Genomic DNA, 24,966 nt, shown 5'->3' on the forward strand with positions numbered 1-24,966 from the left:
TAATGCAGTGCGTGAAGAATTGCTGTTATTGTGAAGGTTCAGTCTAGTGACGGAGAGGTGAGCCTGGGCTGATAAGAGCAGAGTAACCAGACACTGCTCATTTCTCATGAATGAAGCCGCTCAGTTTTCCTCAGCAGCAGAAGAGCCAATAGTAAGGCATACGTTACTCGAGCTCATGCTCCTCTGTATGGGCCAAATGCGTGTTTTTAATATCTTTGACATAACATTAATTAGCGACATTAGTTATTGGTATCAGTCCTATCTCCCAAACCTCTTTATCAAGAAACATGCACTATTTTTAAGTATAGTCAGAACAGAACGACTATTATGTAGTTATGGAGTGAACATTTTGTTTGGATTATTATGGCTTACATTTACAATATAAAAATGATCAACTCAGCATTCTTTAAAACCATGCAAATTAAGAATAAGAACAACTTTCTAAAATGTAGAAAATACAAGCATATCTTTTTTTAATCGGTGAAAATAACAAGAAAACGTGTCTTGTCTTTACTGTGAGCAGACTCGCCTCACAACACATTTTTATGGAGATGTTGCTGTTTTGCTTTGACTATTAATATCAAAAACATGAGTTTTAAAATGTGTGAGCACAGTCTCTGTTCTGAGTTTAAGGATTATTTACTTCAACATAGAACCTTTAATGTTCCACAGTGAGACAATTCCACTGGACGGTCGTGTGGTCTGTTTTACGAGGCAGTCCTCTCCCATGTCGGTAAAGGACTGCACTGAGTCATAAATGAATTAAAGTGTTTCTCCTGGAAAGCAAAGGAGCCGAGTCTCGATGTCCATATCGAGTGGCAGCTTTTGACGCTAATTGAGTTATTTATTATCTGCACTGTTTGACTTTTTATTTAGGTGAACCACTGCATTTGTCAAGATGCAAGGCCATGGTGCAATCAAATATTTTGTAAAAATCCCAAAAGAAAATGACAAGAGGGGGATCTATGAGGATGTGCTCAGGTGCTTTGTGTGGCAGCTTATGTTTGAGACGTGCGGAAGGATAGAGGAAGGATAGTGAAGAAAATACCGCTTGGTTAGAAGTTATTCAGTTTAGGACTAACAGGTGAGGAGAAGGTTTGTGCTTGTTGATGCAAAGCAGAAGAAGATGCGACCTTAAACATCCAAGAAATGACAGCAGAAACATTCTTCTCTATGTGTTTTTTCTCTGTCTCTCAGTTATACATATTTTTAGCCACTGATGATTTCATAAGCTACTTGGTGGACATAAGTAGCTGCTGAAATTGTAGCCAATTAAAGTTTCAGCACATCTTGTTCATGCTGACCCCAAAATAGGCCGAGCTTGACATCTGATCAACAGTGTACAGTTACAACTGTGGAAATGCTATCTTCTCAATTAGGGTCAAGCTGGAGAGGGACACACTTAAGTGGGCTTTGTCTATTAAGAAGCCCTAAAGATTAACTGTCATGTTGTTCCTATGATGTTTCTTGTTGGATCACACTGTACAAGATTAGAAGAGGGGGTGAATACTTTCTCCATTTAGCCAACAAACCCACATATCTAATTCAAAATCTTACTGACTCCCTTGACTTTAACAGTGAGGTTAATTTACCCCCATGGTCCCTTAATGATTGTTATTTTTATATGTATGTGGTATAGATTAGTCCATTATGAAAATAACAAATGACTTAGTCTAATCAGCCGTGAGTCTAGTTCCCTGTGGTGTCATCATTAAACAGTAACTTTAAACAAGTTTGTGATTTTTAATGCATATTTATGATGTTCATGAACAGCCAGCGTCAATGAATACTGAAACACAATAACATAAATAAAACCATAATCTTTACAAACTCAAAAACACCTGCAAATATAAACATTATTCCAAAAGAGAAATGTAAATATACAAAATACATACACAATAAAAATCTTGTAACATTTTGCTGAGAGAATTGGGTGAAGACGTGCAGGAAAGAGTGATTAAAAACTATCATCAATTTACAAATATGCAACGTGGAACCTAGAATGTGTCTATGTTCATCTCAGAGATACTGGGGTTGGTCTCCGCACAAAAGTCCAAATATATGAAAGTTGAGGACCACAGGACAGGGTAAAATCCCATCACAAATTTAAGTAGCACAAACATACATAGTAAAATATCTTTCGGTGTTTGTCACGTTTATTTTATTTTGGCTAAAGACAAGAAAGCAAATATAGTTACATCCACACAAATGACTTTCACTTCTGAGAGAACTAACACCAAGTTGCCGTTTGTGTCTGCTGTAAACATAGTGCTTCTTTAAAATAAATGTAAAATAACGAGACAAGGCCTGCAACTGAGTGCCTTCAGTGGGTTGTACCTTGGACTGTCATGTGGTAGGTTTGATGGAAATGAGTGTACCTGACATGTGATAAAGCAAGAACTGAGTTTAAAAGTGTATTTATAGCAAAAGAGAAAGTAATTACACTTAAAAAAGACAAAACAATAAAATATAGCAATTAAAAAATGAGCAGATTTTGCCCAAAAGCTGCACTGTCCAGTGTGAGAGACAGAAACGCTGTCCGGAGTCCACAGTGTAATTGTATTTTAGACATACTGCTCCTTGGGGAAGGTGTACGTCCCAACCCCAGGCGGCGGGGACGTCAATCCTGGGACAGAGGGGTATTTGAAGATGGCGGTTGTGTGTGTCGGGGGTGAGAAGGTGTTTTTGGAGGCGGTGCCCGCGCTGCTGCCACTGCCGCTGCTTGTCCCGGTGTTGGGCTGCGAGGGGGTTTGGTAGGGGTGCTGTGGGAGAAAGGACAGAGGGGGCTGAATTGGAGGTGAGTAGGGCTCGGGGTAGTCCTCCTTGTTACAGGCCAGACGGTAGCTCACGTAGTCCGCCGTGTTCGGAAGCTCCTCGTAAAATCTGCCCGTATGCTGGGGAGGAACAAAACAGTAATGGATCTTTAGGTCAGTGTTTCTAAACCGTGGTATGGTACGCACTGCTTGGTCTTTATTCAGTCCTGGTTTGATACTCAGTCCTGGGATAGTCCTTTTCAGATTATGCAAAGGGATACCTGGAAATCATCCGGTCTCTTCCTCAGCGGCTGAGACAGTTTTCTGGACGGGGTGTCGTTCCTAACCAAACACAGCAGGAACAGAAAGTGTCAATGAAAGTGTTTATCATAAATGTTAAATATTTTGATACAGTAGGCTGATTTTAAAGGGACTATATAGAGTTTAAAAATGATGTATTTGCCTCCCCTTACATGTTCCAGCCATGTCCTAATGTTCATAATGAGCTCAGACCTGTTCACCACAACTGCCTCTAAAATCCTGCACTGTCACTCAAAAAGGTGTTAAAGTGGGGGTATTATGCTTTTTTCAATCACATAGCACCAGTCTATAGCACACTACAATGATGACCAAACCTTCTGTTGGTCTGTAAATGCAGTAAATTAGAATAACTGCCTTGTATAAAATTGCTCTCTCAAAATGGCTGTAGCGAATGTCTTGAAATAGGCCTCTGTCTCTTTAAGAACCTCTCACCCTTTCCGACACGCCCCCTCCACACGCTGTCTGTGGCATCAGTGGGGAGGGGGTTCTGCTGAGGAACAGTGGTTGGTTACTCGGCTGGTGACGAAAGCTCGGAGGCGTCTCCAGGAGGTGGGGGCGTTCCTAGGAGGACTCAGGCAAACCTACCCCTAAAATGGCCGCCATCAGAGTTTTTACAGATTACTCAAAAATATGTGAATGTGCCAAGGCAACACTTCAGGCATGTTTTTAATGAGGGAATGACATAATAACATGATGTAACGTGTAACGCATAAGACCTGAGGTGGCAGTAGTGAGTATAAAATGACGAACTTGCATCTAGCCCCTTTAAGTCTTATAAACTCATCTCTGCCAGAATTAGTGTGTTAGAGATGTGTCAGAAAAGGCGCTCCCTCTTTCATAAACTAAAAAAAGTGGCCTCTGACTGGAGTAACTGATCTGTTTTAGGGACAAAGGCGCTACTTACGATGAGTTGTCTTTACGACTCCTTATTTTGAGGATGAGGACTGTGATGGTGATGCCCAGCAGGACTCCCGCGGCCAATAACAGAGCGACTACACTGACCACGTCACTGGTGGCAATCTGAGGTAAAGGCTTATCTGTGAAAACAAAACCGCACACAATGTACCGGATAAGTTCATTTTAGTTCACCTCTTACCCCCCGCTTTAACTGAGCACATTTTCTCCAGTTTAGATTCACCCAAATCTAAAAGCTTCTCTACTGGAGCATAAGCCCATAGGCCAGAGTAACGCCTCATTTGAAAGCTAAGACCTACAAAACTGATCATGACTTTTTTGCTGCGTTGTCGTCGTGTTTGTGTCACATTTTTAAGCGTTTTTGTCATGTTTTCGTAGTTTTTTTTTCTTGTCTACATACAGTTTTTTATTTTTTGTTGTGTTGTGCATGTATGTCACATTTTTAAAGCATTTTTTTTGTGTTTTCATAGTTTTTTTTGTCATGTTTTCATAGTTTTTGTCATGTTTTCATAGTTTTGTCATGTTTTCATAGTTTTTGTCATGTTTTCATAGTTTTTGTCATATTCTTATTGTTTTTTGTCATGTTTTCATATAGTTTTTTAAAAGGAAATAGGCACGCACATCCAAAAGCAGTGAAACCTGCGTGCTGGATCCAAAATAAGAATACAGTGATTTAAAGCAAGGGGTTATAGCTTTTTTTCATTTCTATATGAAAACATTTTGTCATGTTTTCATATGTTTTTTGTCATGTTTTCATATAGTTTTTTGTCATGTTTTCATAGTTTTTTGTTGTTTGTAGTTTTTTTGGTGTGTTTTTGACGTTTTTCATTGCTCTTTGTTGCGTTTTTGTGGCTTTTTACTTTTCGTGTTTTTGTGGCTTGTTTAAGTGATATGATCGTTGCTTTTCTACCCCGTTGTTGTCGCTCTTTTGTTGCTTTTTCACTTTCTTCAAGAAGCTTTTAGATTTGGGTAAAGTCAGGAGAAAAACATGAGAAACTATGCTTGGGTCAGGTGGGGGTTAAGAGGGTGTAAAGTAACGTACCAATAACACTGATGTCCACTGATGCGGCCCTTGTCCCAATGCTGTTTGTTGCCTCGCAGACGTAGGTCCCCTGTAGTCCGTAGGTGACCGGGCCTTTGAATATGAGCAGGTTGTCGCGAATTTCAACATTGTCAGGTATTGAGCCATTCATGCTGTAACAATCAGGCAATAACACGTCAGAATGCGTTTTCCTTGTGTGCAATGGTGATTTTAATGGAGACTATACTCACACTCTCCACTGGTACAGAGAGACAGCGGGGTTGGCGTCGGCGAGACAGCTCAGTTGAACATTCTCTCGGTTCAAGTACCAGTTTCCATCGTAGCCCTCCACCATGACGTCCGGCTCATCTGTGAGACAGTACCAGACATATGGCACATTACAGTAAATACCCCTCTGGTTACAATCTCCAATAGTGGAAAAAAGTGTGACCAGTTGAGCAATTCGATGAGCCGGATGGAAAAGTAAAGCAAAGTCAAATCTAAGGTAACTTTTTGAGTCGCATCACATTTTGAATGGTGTCTTATGGTATTGGGATTGAAGACCGCAACATATTCCAATCTTTTAGTTTCTTTTAGTTTAATTTGTTGGTTTTGGCGATTTTTTACACTTTATTTTCATCGGTGAGTTAATAATAGCTCATAATAATAGTCAATAGTTAATAATAGCTCATCATATTATTTTCTTTCAGTTTGACAAAATCCTGTTTTGAAACTAAATGAACTTGATTTTTACACAGATTTCTCTTATCTGTACAATTCCCTGGACAACAAAGTGGACATAGTTCAAATAGGAGGGAAGGGGACAGTGGACTTAATGGCTGTGCAGCACAACCACCCTATACTGGGTATCCCTTATTATATATAGGTGAAACTTGGAAAATAAGAATATCGTTCAAAAGTGCATTTGTTTCTGTAATTCAACTCAAAATGTGAAACCAATATATGATGTAGACTCATTATATGCAAAGTCAGATATGTCAAGCCAAACTACTGACATCAATGCACTTTTTAACAATATTCTAATTTTCCGAGGTTCACCTGTAGTGAGTCTATAACAGTGGTTCTCAAACTTTTTTAGTTGTGACCCCCACAGGGCAGCGTTTCTACCGATAATTACATAGAAAACATGCCTCCAACATGATGTGGGACCCCCCTGAAATGATCCCGCGACCCCCAGGTTGAGAACCACTGGTCTACTGCATGCACACGTTGCAGAGGTTCTGTTTACACTGAATGTCGAGGATGACGCTGTCGCTGAATGACTCTTCGTTGTAGGTGGTGACACAGGTGAGCGTCTCTAGGTGTGTGTCTCTGCTCGGGACCAGGATGTAGTCGCTCTGAACTGTGAACGTCCCGTCTTCGTTTCTGTACTCCCTGGTGCTCACCTCTCCCGGGACACGCGCCTCCCACCTGATAATATAGACGATTGGGAAACTGCATTTGTAGAGGATGAACAATGCCATATTAAGTAATAACAGATCAGTAGATTCAATGATGGCCTACCTGATGGTTCCAGGAGGTTTGCCATTTGCTAAAACACAAGTGGCCACTGGAGTTTTTACATTTGAGGAGCGAGCTGCAACAAGTGTTGGTGTGGAGAGACTCATCTGGGTTGTTGGTCGAACTGTGGGGGGAAAAAGTCAAAATAAATATATTGGAATTTGATTGGTTTGTTTTAAACATAAAATCTATTATGTCAAATAAAACATAGGAAGCTTCAGAAAATAAAACAGTTTATGCTGTGTATAGTTGGGCTGAGCAAGTAAACTTAATCAAAACATGTTTAAATCTATGGTCAATGGTGCTTTTTAATCGTCAGGTCTGCAGCCTCTGTGGCAGTAGCAGTTTTATTTTAGAATCTGAACTTTAGAAGAGACTTCCATGAGACTTTTTGTGTCACATGGAAGTGGAGACAGTTGTGTTAATTTGTGGTTTAAGCTGAGATTATTTTTTGAGATGTCTATCTCAGGAACAACACACAATTTTTAATATTCAAAAATAAACTTTGATTGAAAATGGAGATTGTTCATCATCTTGTTCTGTAGCGTACTTAAACTTTTACAATGGCTCTCTCTCTCACCAAAGACGGTGAGGTTGACTGTGTTTTCTCTGTTTCCTGCTGGGAACGTGGTGTATTCACAGATGTAGGCAGCTTCATCGGACAGACGCAGTGACGAGAAGGTGATGGTCGTGTCTTCAAGGTTTGGGGTTCGACGCCTCACTGCTCCATTTTTGAAGGAGACGCGGTCCCGGTACAGAGGCGCCACGGAAACGCCCAGAGAAGGGTTTGCGATGGCCACGTTCTGCTTCGAGCCGTTCACCAGCTTCTGCCACGTCACCTGCGCAAAACACAAAGGTCAAAACTTGGACCAGCTATGCACAATTTCATTGTTAGATCTACAACTTCTCCTTCTGGCTTTAGTGCAGCAACATGTTTAAACTAAAGGCACAGGGCTATGCACAATTCAAATTATCTTTAGTTATAAAGATATAATATAACATAAGAACTTTAATCAATTAGAAGAACTGGCCTAAATTAATGCGAGGAATGCAGACATGTAACTTTTAAACCTGCTGCTCCACTGTCCATTGCTGGGCATCTGGATATTACATTATCTTGGAAAAAAAAACTAGACAAAGTGCTCAGGAAGTCAATGATAGAATTAATTATTGGGGAGAAGGTGCTCTTTGGTGTTGGGGGAACTAAGACTAGAAAAAAATAATAATAATAAATGTGCTGGGCTGATGAATCTTAAAATCTTTAAAACATATTGCTGGTTTCTTCAAGAAACCAGCAATATGTTTTAAAGATTTCTTTTTATTACATTATCTTCTCTGCTCCATTGTTGATTTCCAAACTTTGGAAAGCCCTTTTAGGTGACTGTATTAGCTTTACAGAAATAAATTGATTGATTGATTAATGGTCTTGTGCCAGCCCTGATGAAAAGGTCTGAGCACTTCCCTGACATTCAGAGGTCAGGGAGAATCTATGTTCATCACAACACTATATACTAACTATATACTACATTTATTTCATACTTTATTGTTATATAATAGTCATAAATCTCACATTACGTTTGGAATCTAACTGCCAACATGTTTTTTCTAAGCAAAACATATATAAAATAAATAAATATACCTAAAGAATATTTAAAGAATTCATACAAGCAAAATTTCAAACGAAGAATTAATAGTCATGAAGGACAATGTAACAAATATTATCTTTGCTACAAGGCTTACATGATAGTACATGATAGTTATGTCTATGCAAATACAAAAAAAAAAAACATGCTTTGTTAACTAGGGTCTATAATATGATGAAATAGAGGCTTTTGGAAACTTTACCAGCGGTTTCCCAGTATAGTGTCTATAGATGGGTTTTTTGTTCTCAGTTACCTGTGAGATTTTGACTGGTGGGGAGCTGTTGATGAAGCGACACTGAAGATCAACCTTAGACCCCACAAATCCTGACTTTTCTTCATCCATCTCCACACTCTGGCCATTCACCCCTATGGACACAAGATAAGGTAATTACTCAATAACATGAGACACTATCCTGTCTTTATCCTGCAATGTTGAAGTCTAGGAATGTGACAAAGTAGTGGATACTCATAGACAATGGACGTGACAAAGTATTGATGCTCCGAAATAACATGATACTTTATTTGCCAATGTGTTGACAAATTATATCACATTGATATGTATTAAAGGGATATTTCAGGATTTTGGCATAGGGCCTCATTTCCTTGTTATCCAGAGTTTTGTTGATTTCTGGAGATTTCTTATTATTCATGCAGTCCTTATATTTGAAGAGTTTAGTGGTGCTAGGCTAGTGCTAGGCTAGTGCATGTCTATGGTAACTAGTAGCCTGCATTAAAAACATTAAAAACAGCACAATGCACCTGAGGCAAATCACTTATAACACCAGACTACCCATATAAATGTCTGTGGTCACTGAATCATTTTGGAAATATAATCATTTTGCATTTAAAAGAACTTTTATTTGAGCAGCATCAACTTCCTGGTTGTAAGCTACGCAGCGGCGGAGTGATCTGCTCGGTTACCGGATCTACAGTAGTTTGTTTACCTGCGGCCGCATTATTACACGTGGAATTCACAAATCAGATATGGCAACGTTTGGAGGACTACCCTATGATTTTTAATGCAGGCTTCTAGTTACCATAGACATGCGCTAGCCCTAGCCTAGCACCACTAAAGTCTTCAAATATAAAGACTGCATGAATTAAAAAAATATATATATCTCCAGAAATCAACAACACTCTGGATAACTGAGGCTCTATGTCAAAAATCCTGAAATATCCCTTTAAGTATATTTGACAAAACAACAAGTTTGACCATGCTATAATTTTACTTGACAAACGAGGATTTGTTTATTGTTTCACATAGTGAGCCTGTTTAAAATATGTATGAATGAAAAATGCGTGCATTAGAAATACAGGTTATCATGTGCAATGCATAGATTATTGCCATATTGGATTATTATCAGTATCGTAAATCATTCCTCATGTATTTTGAAGGACCCTGTTAATCCTAGCTCCAATAGTGTCTGGGCAGCGCGTCTTAAAATGGGCAGCTTTTAGTTTTTTCTTTGCTCGAGCTTTATAGATTGTTACATAGAATTATATTATTGCAGTTGTCACACACCCGCGTTATGATCTGTTGACAATCTAACGAGACGCTGATCCCAACTGTCACACATTATACGATTCATTTGGCGTGAAAGGTGAAGTCGGGTCAAAGGTGAAGGATTAAAGGGAGGTATAAATAAGCACACGACTTCACTCGGTGATCTCCTTCAGCAAATCCACCGCGCACCTCCACCGTCCCGTCAGGTCCGTTTACTTTGTGGGGCAGCTTTTCCACGTGAGGTCTCAACGGGGGGGAAGACGTGCTCAGGATCACGGCTACAGAAGCACGGTTACTATAATACTCCAGTTGAAGTAACTACTACTACAACTACTACGGCATGATTTTGCAAAAATATCTTAATTGTGATTCTGCCGGTAAGAATTGCAATGATTAGATTTGCAATTTAAGATCCGTTTCTATGGAGATGATACATGTTTGCAGTGTGAACATTCAGATTGCAACAAAAGAAAGTGGTATTTTAATAACACAGTGTATTTTAATGAGTGGTGTACACAGACTGTTTGTGTACAATCGCCGTCATCCATGAATTTTCCATCTCTATTAACCTCTAAATTCACACCTTAAAGGGACTATACAGAGTTTAAAATTGTTAAAACTAAGTATTTTTCTCCCTCTACATGTTCCAGCCATGTCCTAATGTGTAGAATGAGCCCAGACCTGTTCACCGCAACTGCCTCTAAAATCCTGCACTGTCACTGTCACCGAAGTGCTGTCATGCACGAGCTTAATATAGAAGCTGCAGTTACACGTATGACCTGAGGTGGCAGTAGTGAGTATAAAATGACCAACTTGCATCTAGTCTCTTTAACCAAGTGCAAATCTAAAAGGTTACAGCCAGAGTAACGCCTTGCAAGACCTACAAAACTCATCTAAACAGATATTTTTCCTCACGTTGTTGCGCCTTTTTTGACTTTTTTTCTTTGCTTTTGTTATGTTTCTGTCACACATTTTTGTCACTTTTTCATCCTTTCTTTTTCGTCACATTTTGTTGCTCTTTTGTTGCTCTTTTTTGGCTTTTTTTGTTGTGTTTTCGTTACTTTCTCATTACTTTTTTGTCACTTTTCTGTTGCTTTTTTGTTGCTCTTCTGTGGCTTTTATTGCTGCATTTTTGACGCTTTTTTGTCATTTTTTTTCGTTTTTTTTTGTCCTGTTATTGTCCCTCTTTTGTTGCATTTTCATCCTCGTTTTTGATGCTATTTTGACACTTTTTTCAAGACGCTTTTAGATTTGGGTGAAGCCAAAGTGGAGAAAATGTGCTCGGTTCAGGTGGGGGTTAAGAGGTTAAGATGTGCACTTTATGTTCACATTACATAACTACTCTTACACTAAACTTTTACTTTCCCATAGTGCGTGTTTTACTATTGGTACCTCCAGCTTTTATCATACTCCAAACAAGCAACAATTATAGCTATTTCGGGTCAGTATTGTCCCAACAATGGCTGCTCTAATTCACATACCCCTCATGCCTCAGTTAACACAAACAAATCTGACAGTGCACAAGAACATCCCGTGTTATCATCCCAAAGGTACGCCCCATTTAGCCGCAAAACAACACAAGATTATTTGTTTTGTTGCCATTCTACTGAGATGTTGATGGTGAAATCAACACCTGAACACTTTTTGTATTTGTTATATTACGCAAGTAAAGTCCCCCAGCATCTTTCACCAAAGAGTGCTGCACACTTGACAAAAAATACAAAACCAGGATCAAAATCTAGACTAAAATGCAAGTTAAAAAAAACCTTCCATCTGCACATTTTTATGTTACTATGCATTTTGGCTGTTAATATAAAATGTGTAAATATCAGTCGGATGGATTTTGCGATACATGGGGCTTCTTGCCATATGTTTATTGTGTTAGCTAATATCGCAGTAACGATATATTGTGCAGCCCTACACCAAGTGTCAAAGAGTGATTCTACTTTACAACTTACCATAAAGTTATTTACGAAAAAAAAAAAAAGAAAAAGACTCCATGTGTATTTTACTGCTACAACTATTTAAATTATGAAAATATATGGAGTGAAAGTGTCCAATAACTTTCCCCTTGCACACGACTAAATCAAGAAGTTAAAGCGAGAGCACACTGACCCCCATATTGTGGATAGAGCAGCGTGAATATGATCTATAGCTGAGGGGCCTTTCCATATGAGTATTGTATTTTTAAAAAGAAGTAGTAAACCATTGAGTTTTTTATGTTAAGAGTGTGGCAGCAGCATTGATTTATCCCACAACTGTCTCTATGACACAGATTGCATGTGACAGACCACCATAACAGACTCTTATGTGCACAACATGAATGGATAATGCAAACTGAGCTCAACCTGGCCAAAACAAAAAGATAAAATCCAAGTCAAGTGGCTGATAATATTTAAAGGGTTTAGGATTTGGTGGTATTAACCTCCTGGGGATAAAAGACACGGGGCTTGCTTGCCCTTATCAGTATTTTTTTCTTCCCTTTCACTGGTTAGTTGCTTGAATCGTCTGCTTTCTAGTCTGCGGTAAATCGTACTAACATGCCTCCACAGACCAAATGCTTTTCTTTTCTTTCTTTTTTTCCCCCCGAAAACTGCCATTACATTAAATATCTGTCCCTCATGATTCATACAAGCATTAGTCATCACTGTAAGATAAATGAATCATCGATGACCAAGGCTTTTCGTGTAGGCTTAAGACTTCCTGTGCGTACCTCTCTTACCGTCCACTTTTTCTCTTCGAGTGCAGCTGTATTTTTCTATTGTTTGCACTATGGGAAATGACCTCAGTGCTCCACACAAACATAATGCCTAAATAGCCGCACACAGGCAGGAAAAAAGGGCATGGGAACACCACCTGACAATGCCTTTATTGTCCGACGACCTACAGGAACGGCCAGTGCATCACAGCATGAGGGGGCTTTTTTCAGGGGATATCCTGCATCATTCAAACGCCGCTTCAAGCGATGAGTCACTCACAACAAGACAATGTCATGCAGATGAACAAATAAATGTGTTTTTTTTACTTTGGCCATTATTTTGAGAGTTTGTTCATAATAAAACAGCCTCTTGTCAAGTATGTTCGTAAATTCAAGTCCAGGTCAGAATCGCATTTTTGGAGTCTAGCTGATTATGTTTGTTTATGTTAGTTTCATTGCTCTCGTTTTGTAGTAAAGTATAACTTGGAGGCTTTACTTGTTTTTGATTAGTTTATAGCTTAAACTAATCCTGCTGCGTTTATCCACGGCCATTATTGTTCAAATTCTACTATCTACAGAAGAAAAACCTGAGCAGGAAGAGACGCTGCGGGAAAGCGAAAGAGGGCAGATTAACCGTTTAATCTTTAGTTCATCAAATCTGTGATTGATCTGGGATTATGTCCTGCCTCTGTCTTTGCTTTGTTGGTTTCTAGAATAAACATACATAAAGAAATGAAGATAAGATGTGGATTATTAACACACGACTAAGACGCAAGGCTCTTTTGATAGAAGCTGGCCCTGATACACCAAGAACTCATTAATTCTCTGATATTGATATCCAGCCCTTGATAAAAATCACCTGAATACTTAAACTTCCTGAATATTCCCGCTTCTGTCCTTTTCTTCCTTGACGAGGATGTAGATGTTCATCTCTGATTCATATACAGTATGTAACTTAATCGTTTTTTTCTTCATGTGTAACATCAATGAAATACAGAGGACCGGTAGTACTTGAGTAACTTTTTGAAGTACAGTGCAGACCAACAGTTTGGAAACGCTTTTTTTATGTATTCGTTTTTCCTTTCATTTCAAAACTCTTCCTATGGTAGATTCTCACCGAAGCCGTTCATTTATGAGTGAACACATACGGAATTGTGTTTTAAACAAAAAAAATGTTTTGACATAAATTCTTCCAAATCGCCGCCTGTCGCTTTGATTACTGCTTTACACTTTTAACATTTGCTCTGTTAGCTTCACGGTGTCGTCAAAGAAATGGTTTGGACTTCTCAAACATGTTGAAGACTATCTCAGAAGACGACATTATGAAGCTCATGGAGAAAATGCCAAGACTTAAGGGCGGCTATTTTGAAGAATTTAGAATATAAAGCGTATTTGGAGTTATTTCACCTGTTTTTGTTTCCTTCATAATCCCATGTGTTCATTCATAGTTTAACGCCTTCAATGAGAATCGTAGTGTGTTCATAATGTGGAAAGTTTTTATAGTTGTTACTTCTACTTGAGCAATATTATAATTAAGTATCTGTACTCTTACTTGGAACTTGGAAATACTAAGACTTTTACATCATTTCATTTTTTGTTTCTTATAATTTACGTCACTACTGAAACGTACATCAGAGTTTTAAGTTCATAGGTTCCTCCGTACTCACAGTACTCAAGTAGCATTTTCCCCTTTTGGACTCTCACTACTCACTACTTCTTAATTCTTCTTGAGCAACATTATTTCAAAGTAAAGTTATTCGAGTCAATATTTTAGCTACGCCACCGACGTCCGATCAAATATATGACATTCACAAACTCTTTGAAGAACACTGAACTGACCCCCACACCCCATTGTGTATATTTTGATATTGCCCTTCATTGTACAAGGGTCAGTTTCATTTCCGTGGACTGTAGTAGAATTGACAATACAAAAAAAATACAGATTTTGATCTTGGAGGAACATGAAACCATTGTTCAAACAGCCACTTGACACAACTAATTAAAATAGTTTCGAGGACAAAGAATTTACCCCTGAACTGCTGTATGTAGCTTGTTTTATATCTGGCAACTCCATCTTTACAGTTGCGTCATCTGTTATTGTGTGTATGTAATCTTCCACAGAAACGTGGGCTCGGTCTTGCAATTTGGCTCCCGTTCACAGTCAGTGGATTTACAATGGCCACTACTGCATTTGTGTTTGGGGAGAAAGGCGGAGAAAGATACAAATGAACATAAATGAAGATCCACTCAGAGGCAGATATTGGAGGTTAAAATGTCAGGCCAATTCTCCCAAGGGACACGGAGACAAAAAGCTTAGATGGGACAGAAGGCTGGTTTGTTTGTGATGTGCGTCCCAGGATTATTTCTGCATCAGAGAGTCTGTGTTTGGCCTCCAGCTGTGGACTCTGCACTGGATTATGGTCAAATTCAAGTGGATGTCTCTCTGGCAGTTTCACTCAGCCTTTTTTGGCTCCTCTTGTTTTTATACTTGTTTTTTTTTGTTTTTCTTTTTTTATATATATACAGTATATACAGTGCTGTGCAAAAGTGAAAGTACTTAAAAATGATCTAGACTCCAACCTTTATTATAGGCTTAAAAATGTGAAATAAACCTCTATGTCCCACAAAAAACACATTGTCATATTGTATTATCAAAATGGATTTATATACAATCCATTTTTTTTATTTTTGTTTAGTTGCATTCCACACTCCGAAGTTCATAAGTAAATGTGTTGATGCCATAAAAAATATTTGAGTAAATTGAGTACATTCAATTTAATTCCAACAGAATTCAATAAGCAATTTATTCTTCAACAAATTGTGCCAAATATAGAAAAGTAGGCCCAAAACAAGAATGGAATTAAATTAGATAAGTCATTACTGAAACTGAACTTTTGCACATGTTTAAGTTTCTGTTACTGGGAAATGTGCACATTTGAGTCATATACAAGACCTCAGTGATTTTGCAGATATTTTGTGACTTCTTGTGACAAAGATTTTGCATCTGCATCAACAATACTGGCATTTATAAGCCTATCTAACAGTATTTTTCACACCCCACTAAAACTTTTGCACTGCACTGTATAGCCAAGGTTTTTCCTAACAATATTCCTATCAACCTGATGCCAGCCAAGGTTTGCTGACAGTTCGAGAGATGTACTGTATATGTGACTCCCCCCCCCCCCCCACTATTTTCACAGTAGTGACAGTGAGGAGGCTCGGGCTTGGCAGCGATTGTGATGTTACACCCTTCCTGCCACCAATGCTGCACTAATCCCTAACCCTTCAACATGGCAATCCCACACACAGGCACATATGCAGCGAGGCAAATTACTATAGAATCAGCTAAGAATGGGGTTTAACACTGAGCGAATACAGCAATCACAGCAGATGTCCCACTGGCTCAACACGTCCGTATGTCAATGTCAGTGTGTTCAGCATTACATAATAACGAGACCAGTGCTTCTCAACTGGGTCAATCCCAGAACAGGTCCACAATTCATCAATGACCACCAGATCCAAACCTGGTCTCACTTTTGACTTCACCGTTAAACTAACTTTAAAAGACTTCTTAAAAAACAGTGGTTCTCAACTTGTGTGGCCTAACACCCTTGGATTACAAACAACCCAAATGTGAAACTGTTCGAATAAAGTATTTTCCCCCATATTACTGGTACTTTAAGAACTGAGGAAACATACAAAGCTAACATCATGACCAAAAGAACCCATCAGCATGTGTCATTTAATAGAGTCAGATAATATTCGACTAAATCTTACTTGAGAAAAGCCTGTGTCCCACTGTGGCTGCACAACCCACTTTTGCTTTACACACCAGAGACGCTCGCACCACATTTTGAGAACCACTAATCTCAAGCACGTGCTCCAGTTTTTTTAGTTGCTCCTAGTCCCCGTCCCAGCTGTAGGATGTTTGTATGTTGGCTTATCACCACTGCACCTGTGTACGGTGGACAATAGCCACGGTCCATTCAGTCACAACAATGGACAGACGTGGAAGTGCAGTGCAGAGGTTAGACGCACACCTGCTCAAATGATTGGGTTAAAATAATGTAAAGGATTGTGTCCATTCAAAAAGAGGATTCATGGCCTGCATCTGCCACAAAAACAAATGGCACGTTTATAAGAGATTTGTCAACAATTTTGCTTACACTATCAACTACTGTTTCTGAAACTCACACGGCTTTGCTTTGTCAACAACTTAACATAGTCTATTTAATATTTTGAGTGTCTTCCAATAATGTGCCATTTTTTTATTTTATTTTTACAGTGGTCTCCTAACTATTTTCCCCTGTAAGCTACGTTTGAGAAACAGAAATGGAGCTGCTTATTCTCTGAGGATACTGGAACGATGGGACTTAAGCAGAGTACATCCTGATTTCTGATCTTTGTTGTGGTGATATTTCAGTTCAAGGAAAGACAATAGAGTATTTTCTTCTTTTTTGCTTTATATTTACCTAAATATTTCCATACTATGTTCAAGATGTTCATAACAGAATCATGCACAAAGAGAAAATGCCTCTATATAAGGGACTCGATACGTGTATTCACCAGGACAGATATAAATTAAATTGGACTCATGCCTATGTAGACGCTGGTAGATTCCAAGTTAAAGACAGATTTTTTTATGGGCTTGTGAACCTTTCGCCAATGTCTTAACACACTATACTGCAAAACTTGATAGGACAAATACTGCAGCTCTAGCTCAATGTTGGCACTTTCATAGTAAGTCATTCAATCACAAACCTAGTTGATAATTGTGTGTGTTGTGGGCTAATTTAGAAAACGTCTGTTAACATAGAAGACCTTATTTTTGTAAATATAGTTGTCATAGAGTAGTGATCATGTTGATTTTGGCTACATGAGTATCTTATAAAACTGCCATATCTGATTAAGTCTTGCAAATTTCAGATAAACGTTTGTAATGTGTATAGAAGAAAAATCAGAATCAAAATCCCATTTGGGCATACAGTTAAAAGCTCTATTCATTAAAGTAGTATTAAAGTAGTAGCCGATCAGATGGTTAATTGCTTACCTGCAGTGAGATACATCCCCATCATTAAAATCCACAATTTATTTTCCATGGCCGAACTTCCCATATCAGCCTCTGTTGTGAGCAAACCTAAATTCCCATGCACGGTGCACTTGTGACTCAAACTGCTGCTCGGGCGTCACTGCTCCATAGATGCGCCAAACCCCGCTCTGCGCGCGCTCCACTCCTCTTCCGTGCGCACGAGTTGACAAGCCCCCGCACCTTGCAAACCCTCCGCTTTTTCTTTCCCCTACTCTATTTCGGACTGCCCCTGGATGTGTAGTTGTGACTTCCCAGTCGCACTGTTTGGAGGTGCAGCCCCTGTCCGTTTGAGGCTTGACGGGATAAAGCAGCTTAACGCGGGGACAGATTATTTCCGAGATAGCCTTCCTCTAGTACCGACGGCTGACAACTAGCTATGACTGGGGGAGAGCTGAGCCGTCTGGTGCAAACATTAAAAAGGCTATTTTAAAACTGCACACTCAATGGACACAGAACAGAGGGGTGTACAGGCCCGCTACAGACGATTAGCGTCCGAAAGCCCCTGCACCGTCGCACCGGCGCCGACGGGACAATGAAGTTAAAGAGGATTGTTGTTTGATTTTACGAACTGTCACAAAGTCTATTCACAAGTTTTGTTTTGTTGTTTTAATCACATGTTAAGTTGCATATGAATAAAAGTGAGTGCAACTTTAAAAAGAAAACCACTTTATATGAGCTATTTTCACTTAGGCTGTGAATACGTTTTGTAACTTATTTTTTATTTGTTTTCTTAGCAGGAATAATTAAAAGTCAGGCAATACAACTCTGACTTTACCACATTGTTAGAATCTTAGTTGCATCTTCCAATATAATTATGCCTTTCTGAAATAACTTACAAAGACCTCTAGATGGCGACAAAGAATCGCCATAAATGAGCATTTTTAAAGAGTCACGTCAGATATATCCAATGTTATACAGCTGAGCTAATCTGTGACATTGGTGCTGCTAGAATACACTATTCATTTAGCTCAAATCCATGAGGCAACATGAATCAGGCCTACATTGCAAGCTTTGTTTTTGTTGGATTATATGGCATATTACCTTTATCAAGAGAACAGATGTTGAAAGAGACATATAGGCTGGGTGTCATAGGTGGAAACTAGGCTGCATTTAAAATTAGGCGACATGTGAAACGCGTGTATCTACAGCCGAATGTTAGTTTGTGTCTAAAAAAGTGATGACCTATGTTTTGTCCTATAGCACGTGCTGTCTGCTGTCTCGTCAGCCGCTGCAGAGGAGAAAAGCAAATCAGCACTCTCTAAAACAGCCACATCCCTCCCTCCCTCCCTCCCTCCACCGGAATGTATCCTCCACCACCCTGTCCCGAGCCTTTCCAGAAGTGAGATCTGCGGTGCTGCTGCTGTGTGCTGCTGAGGAGGGCAAGCATCGTTTGTTTGCTACGCTGTTGAGGACAAAAAAGAGAAGAAGAAACATCCTCCAGGCACGGCAGGTTGTAGCTCTGACAAATAGGTAAGGCAGCACAGTCATGCTTGTAGGAAATACAGGAGATGAGGGGTGACATGCAACATAAAGAGTAGAAACGTGGGATGTAAACAGTCGTCTATAGGTGATGCTTAGATAACTGTAATGAAAGTATTTTCTCAATTCTTTCTTCATTAAATGTCTAAGTGAAATGCAGCCTACTTTTTTCTAAGGCAATTTGATGAGTGTATTTCTCAATGTTTTCTAAGCCCTTATTTTTCTCTGAAATGCAGCCACTTCACTATGATCAAATTTCTGCTTTTCTATGGGATGCTGGGAGGTAGGTTGGGATTTTACTTCAATACATTATCTAACCAAATATACTTTTAACATGATAAAAGTAACAATACAGTCACTTGAGCTCTGTGTTTGGGTTTGCTATGCTGTTTCAGCTTTCTCTTGAAATCATAGGCAATATCAAATATAATTTGATATACAATATCAAATATAATTTGATATTTGATAATAATATTGTACAATGATATTATCAAATATCATTTTATATTAAAAGGCAATAGCAAATAGTAATTAATGGTCGAGATGATTTTGATGACCACTTTGTACTATTTTTAACATATAACCTACCAAAGTATACTGCTCTACTCACCTCAGTGCTTTAACATAACATACCTTGCCTGATATTATGAAATTATAATTTTTTTTAATGTTTATTACTTTACTTTTCTTGTGTCAGCGGATTTGATCCCCGCCAATTCGGACCCGATCTCGGTGTGCATTGAGGATGACCAAGACTTGAGAGTTGACTGCCTGATTGAACCCAAGCCCAGTCGCATTAACAGTTACGAGTTTTCCTGGTCGTCCGGCAACAAAGAGACAGTGATCAACACCAATGTGTCCGGGGCAGCCTCTGAAGCCCTATTTAGAGATAAAAGCTATGTCGAGCCGTTGGATCCACATGGGTTTCGCCTGACCCTGACCGGCTTCACAGAGACGCTCCCACACAACACCACCTACATCTGCAAAATCTCCGGGAATTTGGCCAGAATCCCCATAGAGAGAGGTACTGAGTGGGTGACTGAGATTTTTTATTTTGATTTTTTCCATTCATAACCTGCTCTTTGTTTTACTTTACAGATCTACTGCTTCCATGTTCAGCAGTCAGTGTGTTTCTGAAGACTTCCTGCATCTGGCTTATGGGTCTGCTTATCCTCTCACAGCAAATGCATTTTTAATAGCTTTAAGATAAAACAACACATTCATTTCCTGAACACAGAGTGCAATAGCACTCTTTGCAATAGCACTCTGTGTGCTTCAATATGTCTGCTTGTTAGGGGTATTGATGCTAAACATAGTATTGTATCATTGTTGTCTGCATTAAAAGCACAGTACAAACAAGACTCAAGAATAACATAGCAGCATAATGTGGCAAAAAATAACAGTTGTTTCAAAATAAGCCATTTTGTTGTATTGTTATTTGATCTTTATTTAATTAGGTGGGGTTGACTCAGAACCAACTCTTGTCATCAACAATAATGACCTGGCTTAGAAGCTTATATCACGCAACAAAAATTATAATACAAATTAAACACACACTACAGCTTTGGTATATTTAAACAGTCTACCTACAATAGGATAGTCTATTCATGTACAAAAGACATTAAAAGTTGTTCATAAGCATGTGCGCTGATCAGTAACCACAGACCGATTAGGATGATGGACTGTTATTTTGCTTTACTTGTATATAAATATATTAAATATATATAAATAAAGAATGTGTGATTGTTGCATTTCTTAAAATAAAATTTAGTGAGTAAAAGTGTTAACCTCTTGGCCATTCTATTTTCGATGTAAAATCAGATGCCGATGCTGATGCCGATTTTCTATTTTTTTTATTATTATTGAAACGGAATAAGGGAAACGAGTCGTGTTTTGTTTATTCATCTCCGATTTTAAATCAAAAATAGAATGGCCACGACCTACACGTACCAGAAAGCCCAAGTTTAGGCTGTGTAAAGTGTCCCCTGAGACTATCCGGCACATAACCTCACGGTGGAAGATAATATAAGAATTATATAGTGGCTGGCATAATGTATAGACTTAAGACCATAGACTGCATACATAAGACGAAGTATGGACTTTTTCAACAGAAAGTTGCGGTTTAATCTGTTTGGCGTTTGTTTCGCTTGGCTTTCTGACCCTCGTCGTGTCCCATAGTCTCTGTCAAAAACAAAGATGGCGGCTTCCGTTGGTACTAGCAATGCTACGGAATTATCCAAAGCCGAGTACTTAAAGCGATATTTATCTGGTGAAGACTCAAAAAAGTCAAAGGGAAAGGTAAAAAAGAAACGACCCAAGGTGCAAGGAAGAGGGTGAGTGCGTTAAAGCGGATTATTTGATTATGTAGCTGGTGAAACCGCTCGTGTACTGAGCTAAAAGCTAACTATCTTGGTTAGCCATAGTGTGGCGATTGTGGTCCTCTAATTTTGTGTATATTTTCTCCCCAGGCTTAAAATAGTAGATGATGATATAGACTGGCGACAGATTGCGAAAGAATCTGCTGAAAAAGACGAAGAGGACGACGAGGAAGCTCCTGTGGTAAGACGTGTTGTGGAATAGCCTGTGGTAATAGCCTAGTCCTAGCAAGTTAATAATCATTGGTAGTAGTAGTAGTAGTAGTAGTAGTAGTAGTAGTAGTAGTAGTAGTAGTAGTAGTAGTAGTAGTAGTAGTAGTAGTTCCGTATTCTTTATTGATTGTCAACAAATAGTAATCCGATCATCTGCAATTATAATGGGTGTATCTTTAGTACTGCTGGTGCGTGCCACTAAAAGGATTTTGATGATTCCTCTTCTTCGACCCGTGTTGATTTCGCCCACTTATCCATGCAGGAACTTATAACTTTACTATTTTAGATTGCCGAAGTGATTGATGATCGACCAGAAGAAATAAAACAGCTTGAAGCTTTTAGAACCAGCAACAGATGGAAAATCATTGGAGGTATTACCCTGAAATTGTTGTTAAATCCGTTTGTAAAATTGTAACACTGAGACTGGTGATTTTTTTTCAGCTGAAGATGATGAAAATGATGAAAAGACTGAAAGTTCCGAGCCTGCTGCTTCTGGAAGGACTCGCCATGACTCTCCAGACATTTCTCCTCCACGAAGAAGTCGCCATGATTCTCCTGATGCTTCTCCTCCAAGAAGAAATCGCCATGATTCACCTGATGCTTCTCCTCCAAGAAGAAGTCGCCATGATTCACCTGATGCTTCTCCTCCAAGAAGAAGTCGCCATGATTCTCCTGATATATCCCCTCCCAGGAGGGGTCGACATGACTCACCTGCACTGTCTCCGCCGAGACATTCAGGAAAGTTTGGCACGATCAAAGGTTTGTTATTGATTTAGTGTGAAGACAATTGCTCAGTTAAAACTGTGTGAAAATACACAATATTTGTGTTTTCTTTGCTATAAATAATATTGATTTTGTGTTATAGTGACAATCCACTTTTAAAAGAAATAGATAGCTAATTTCATCAATAAAACATAAATACATTTTCTGAATATTACATGACCCTCAAACCCTTCTAGTCAGAAACATTCACCTAAATATATTCGATCATCACCAGGAAAGAAGACTCAGAAAAGGCATGATTACGACTCAGATCAATCGCCTCCACGGAAAAAGAACACAAAGGGACAAGCTTCAGACTCTGACCAGTCACCACCGAGATGGCGATCAAAAGCAAGGCCAGATTCAGAATCTGACCAGTCCCCACCGCGAAAACGACCACAGAATAGAAAGAGCGCAGACGAAGATCTCTCGCCTCCTCGTAGGCCAGGACAGTCACATGTGAGCAATATGCAACTTGACTTAAGTGCAGATAAAATTCACTTGAACATTGTTTACAATATCCATTTTTTAGGGTGAGAGAATGCTCTCTGGTGGAAAGGCTGGTCTTGTGTCTGTGGACATTTTGAGGAAAGAGCAAGAAGAAAACAGACGCAGAGACCGGAACAACCGACCTTTAGAAGGTTTGACGTTGCTGTATTCTCTTAAAATGTCAATTGTGACCACAGCTCATTTTGCAATAATTAAGTTTCCATGTTATTTGTGTAGATGAATCACGCAATGCAAAGACGGTTTTTCGAGACAAGAGTGGTAAAATACGGGATTTAGACTCTGAGAGAGAAGAACAGAAAAAGAAAGCTGGAGAACAAGCAGCAAAAACTGAAAAATATGCTCAGTGGGGAAGAGGGTAAGTTCTCTTTTAACAAACTTCTGTAAATACTATATTGCGTCATTGTTAACTACATGTTTGTAAATGTGGTTTTAGCTTGGCTCAGGGCCAAATGTACCAGCAGAAACTTGAGGACGCCTTGCTTGAATCCCAGAAACCTCTTGCGCGGCATCATGACGACGAAGATTTGGACAAAATGTTAAGGGAACAGGAAAGGGAAGGAGATCCCATGGCTGCAATGCTTCGACGCAAAAAGGAACGTAATTTAAAAGAACAGGGTGTTAAAGGTAAATGAAAGTTTAATTATTCCTAAGCAGTGGCTCTCAACAAGGCGGTCCCAAACGGAATATTCTTTTTCAGCCTATAAAACATTTTGCTGTTTGATGGTGTTATATACAGTAGAGCTAGGCCATTTAAAAAAAAAAAAAAAAAAAAACTCAATTTACGATTCATTTCGATTTGATAAATGCTGCGAACTGTAAATAGATTTTAAAAATATATATTTATTGTATTTATTTAAAGAGCATCAACGTAAACAAAATTTCACTAACTGAAAAGTGCAGTGTGCAACATAGATTGTTAAACATCCAAATTATTCGGATTGAGCAATGAAACAGCAAAAAATCCTGAGGTGAGCTCTGTTCTTCTTGACACATTTGTACAGCTGGACCTTCTTCAGGGCATTTTTTTTTAATATTAATCGATTTCACCTACCAACTAGATTTAAAAAGAAAAAAAAAATTCCCAGCCCTAATATACAGTATATTGTAATACACCTTATTTTGAAGTATTGAGTTAACCTGGCAAAGGCCAGATTGATATTACAGGGCCAATAACTATAGCGCTGATGTCAATCTGAGATCGCTCACACCTAAGTCGTCTGAGGAAATGATGCTCATTTGGAACAGCATTTGCTGCTGATTGGATCAAATTGGAGCAAATTCATTAAATATTTAATTTTGAAAAAATGTATGTATGTGCTTGTTGACGCGTTTAAAAAAAAAATTAGGATCCATTTAGTCTTTTTGATGCGGATTGAAACAGATGGGTGGGAGGGGTACAAGATGTATTCTCCTGTGTTTGTATGTGAACTTGTGCGAGAATTCATCTTGCAGTCAAGGTTAGTATTGAGTAATAATCCTATGAAACATAATCAAGCAACTTAGTACCAGTCATTCGAACAAATTCAGGTAGTGTTTTCATTCTTTTACAGATGATAAATATTGTGAAGAAATGTTCTTAAGAAAGACGAGTCGCGACAACCCATTTGTTGAGAACCATTGTTATGGACTTTCCATTAGAATACAGTAAACTGAACACATATACGTACATTGATTTTTGCCATCTGCTTTTGCCAGAAAAACCTCGGTATAAAGGCCCACCACCACCTCCTAATCGTTTTAATCTTCTTCCTGGATATCGATGGGATGGAGTTGACCGGTACAGAGGCCTAGTCACTTGACTTTGACGATATATTTCAAAAATGTATTAATCATGTTTTTCTGGTTTTTGGTTCTGATCATGATTGCTTGAAATATCTTTTTTACAGGTCAAATGGATTTGAACAGAAACGCTATTCGAGAATGTCAGATAAAAAGGCAGTTCAGGAAGAGGCTTACAAATGGAGCGTGGAGGATATGTAAGGACCAATCTGTTTTTTAAGAGCGGGATGTCCGGTACAATGGACAGCCTGACCCGAACATCAAAACAACCATGCTGAAAGGCATAACAACAGTATCGTCTATTTCAGATGATTGAGAACTGTCTTGTTTTTTGCATTTCTGAATTTGTGTTATAGTGCAGTTGTATTAAATATTTTGTTTAA

General features: G+C 38.8%; 3 protein-coding genes across 3 annotated transcripts; 2 read left to right on the forward strand and 1 right to left on the reverse strand.

Moving 5' to 3' along the window:
• Positions 1 to 1,842: 1,842 nt before the first annotated feature.
• Positions 1,843 to 17,867, reverse strand: nectin1a (nectin cell adhesion molecule 1a). Its single transcript, XM_079566623.1, has 10 exons — positions 17,427 to 17,867; positions 8,428 to 8,540; positions 7,112 to 7,370; positions 6,535 to 6,655; positions 6,260 to 6,441; positions 5,262 to 5,379; positions 5,032 to 5,183; positions 3,979 to 4,111; positions 3,035 to 3,095; positions 1,843 to 2,894 (listed from the first exon to the last, which is right to left on the reverse strand). The coding sequence occupies exons 1-10, from the start codon at positions 17,488 to 17,490 to the stop codon at positions 2,565 to 2,567; spliced, it is 1,533 nt and encodes a 510-aa protein (XP_079422749.1). The 5' UTR covers positions 17,491 to 17,867; the 3' UTR covers positions 1,843 to 2,564.
• Positions 17,868 to 18,767: 900 nt separating this feature from the next.
• On the forward strand, positions 18,768 to 20,622 carry LOC306970327 (uncharacterized protein). Its single transcript, XM_079566245.1, has 4 exons — positions 18,768 to 18,935; positions 19,181 to 19,227; positions 19,642 to 19,968; positions 20,043 to 20,622. Exons 2-4 carry the CDS (start codon positions 19,191 to 19,193, stop codon positions 20,138 to 20,140), a joined length of 462 nt encoding a protein of 153 aa, XP_079422371.1. The 5' UTR covers positions 18,768 to 18,935; positions 19,181 to 19,190; the 3' UTR covers positions 20,141 to 20,622.
• A 511-nt stretch (positions 20,623 to 21,133) lies between these two features.
• On the forward strand, positions 21,134 to 24,955 carry bud13 (BUD13 homolog). The gene is made up of 10 exons (XM_079566983.1): positions 21,134 to 21,277; positions 21,413 to 21,503; positions 21,819 to 21,903; positions 21,974 to 22,291; positions 22,530 to 22,753; positions 22,827 to 22,935; positions 23,021 to 23,159; positions 23,238 to 23,428; positions 24,500 to 24,581; positions 24,691 to 24,955. The coding sequence occupies exons 1-10, from the start codon at positions 21,141 to 21,143 to the stop codon at positions 24,782 to 24,784; spliced, it is 1,470 nt and encodes a 489-aa protein (XP_079423109.1). The 5' UTR covers positions 21,134 to 21,140; the 3' UTR covers positions 24,785 to 24,955.
• Positions 24,956 to 24,966: the final 11 nt, after the last annotated feature.

The sequence above is a fragment of the Gobius niger genome (assembly GCF_951799975.1).
Source record: "Gobius niger genome assembly, chromosome: 11".
NCBI classification, from domain to species: domain Eukaryota; kingdom Metazoa; phylum Chordata; class Actinopteri; order Gobiiformes; family Gobiidae; genus Gobius; species Gobius niger.

Coding starts and splice junctions, on each gene's coding strand:
- bud13 (XM_079566983.1), top strand. CDS start 21,141: ATGGCGGCTTCCGTTGGTACTAGCAATGCTACGGAATTATCCAAAGCC. Junction 22,754..22,826: donor GTAGGCCAGGACAGTCACAT/GTGAGCAATATG, acceptor TCCATTTTTTAG/GGTGAGAGAATGCTCTCTGG. Junction 24,582..24,690: donor CGATGGGATGGAGTTGACCG/GTACAGAGGCCT, acceptor TCTTTTTTACAG/GTCAAATGGATTTGAACAGA.
- nectin1a (XM_079566623.1), bottom strand. CDS start 17,490: ATGGGAAGTTCGGCCATGGAAAATAAATTGTGGATTTTAATGATGGGG. Junction 8,541..17,426: donor GGGGATGTATCTCACTGCAG/GTAAGCAATTAA, acceptor TTGTGTCCATAG/GGGTGAATGGCCAGAGTGTG. Junction 6,442..6,534: donor AAACCTCCTGGAACCATCAG/GTAGGCCATCAT, acceptor CTATATTATCAG/GTGGGAGGCGCGTGTCCCGG.
- LOC306970327 (XM_079566245.1), top strand. CDS start 19,191: ATGATCAAATTTCTGCTTTTCTATGGGATGCTGGGAG. Junction 19,228..19,641: donor TTTCTATGGGATGCTGGGAG/GTAGGTTGGGAT, acceptor TTCTTGTGTCAG/CGGATTTGATCCCCGCCAAT. Junction 19,969..20,042: donor CAGAATCCCCATAGAGAGAG/GTACTGAGTGGG, acceptor TTTACTTTACAG/ATCTACTGCTTCCATGTTCA.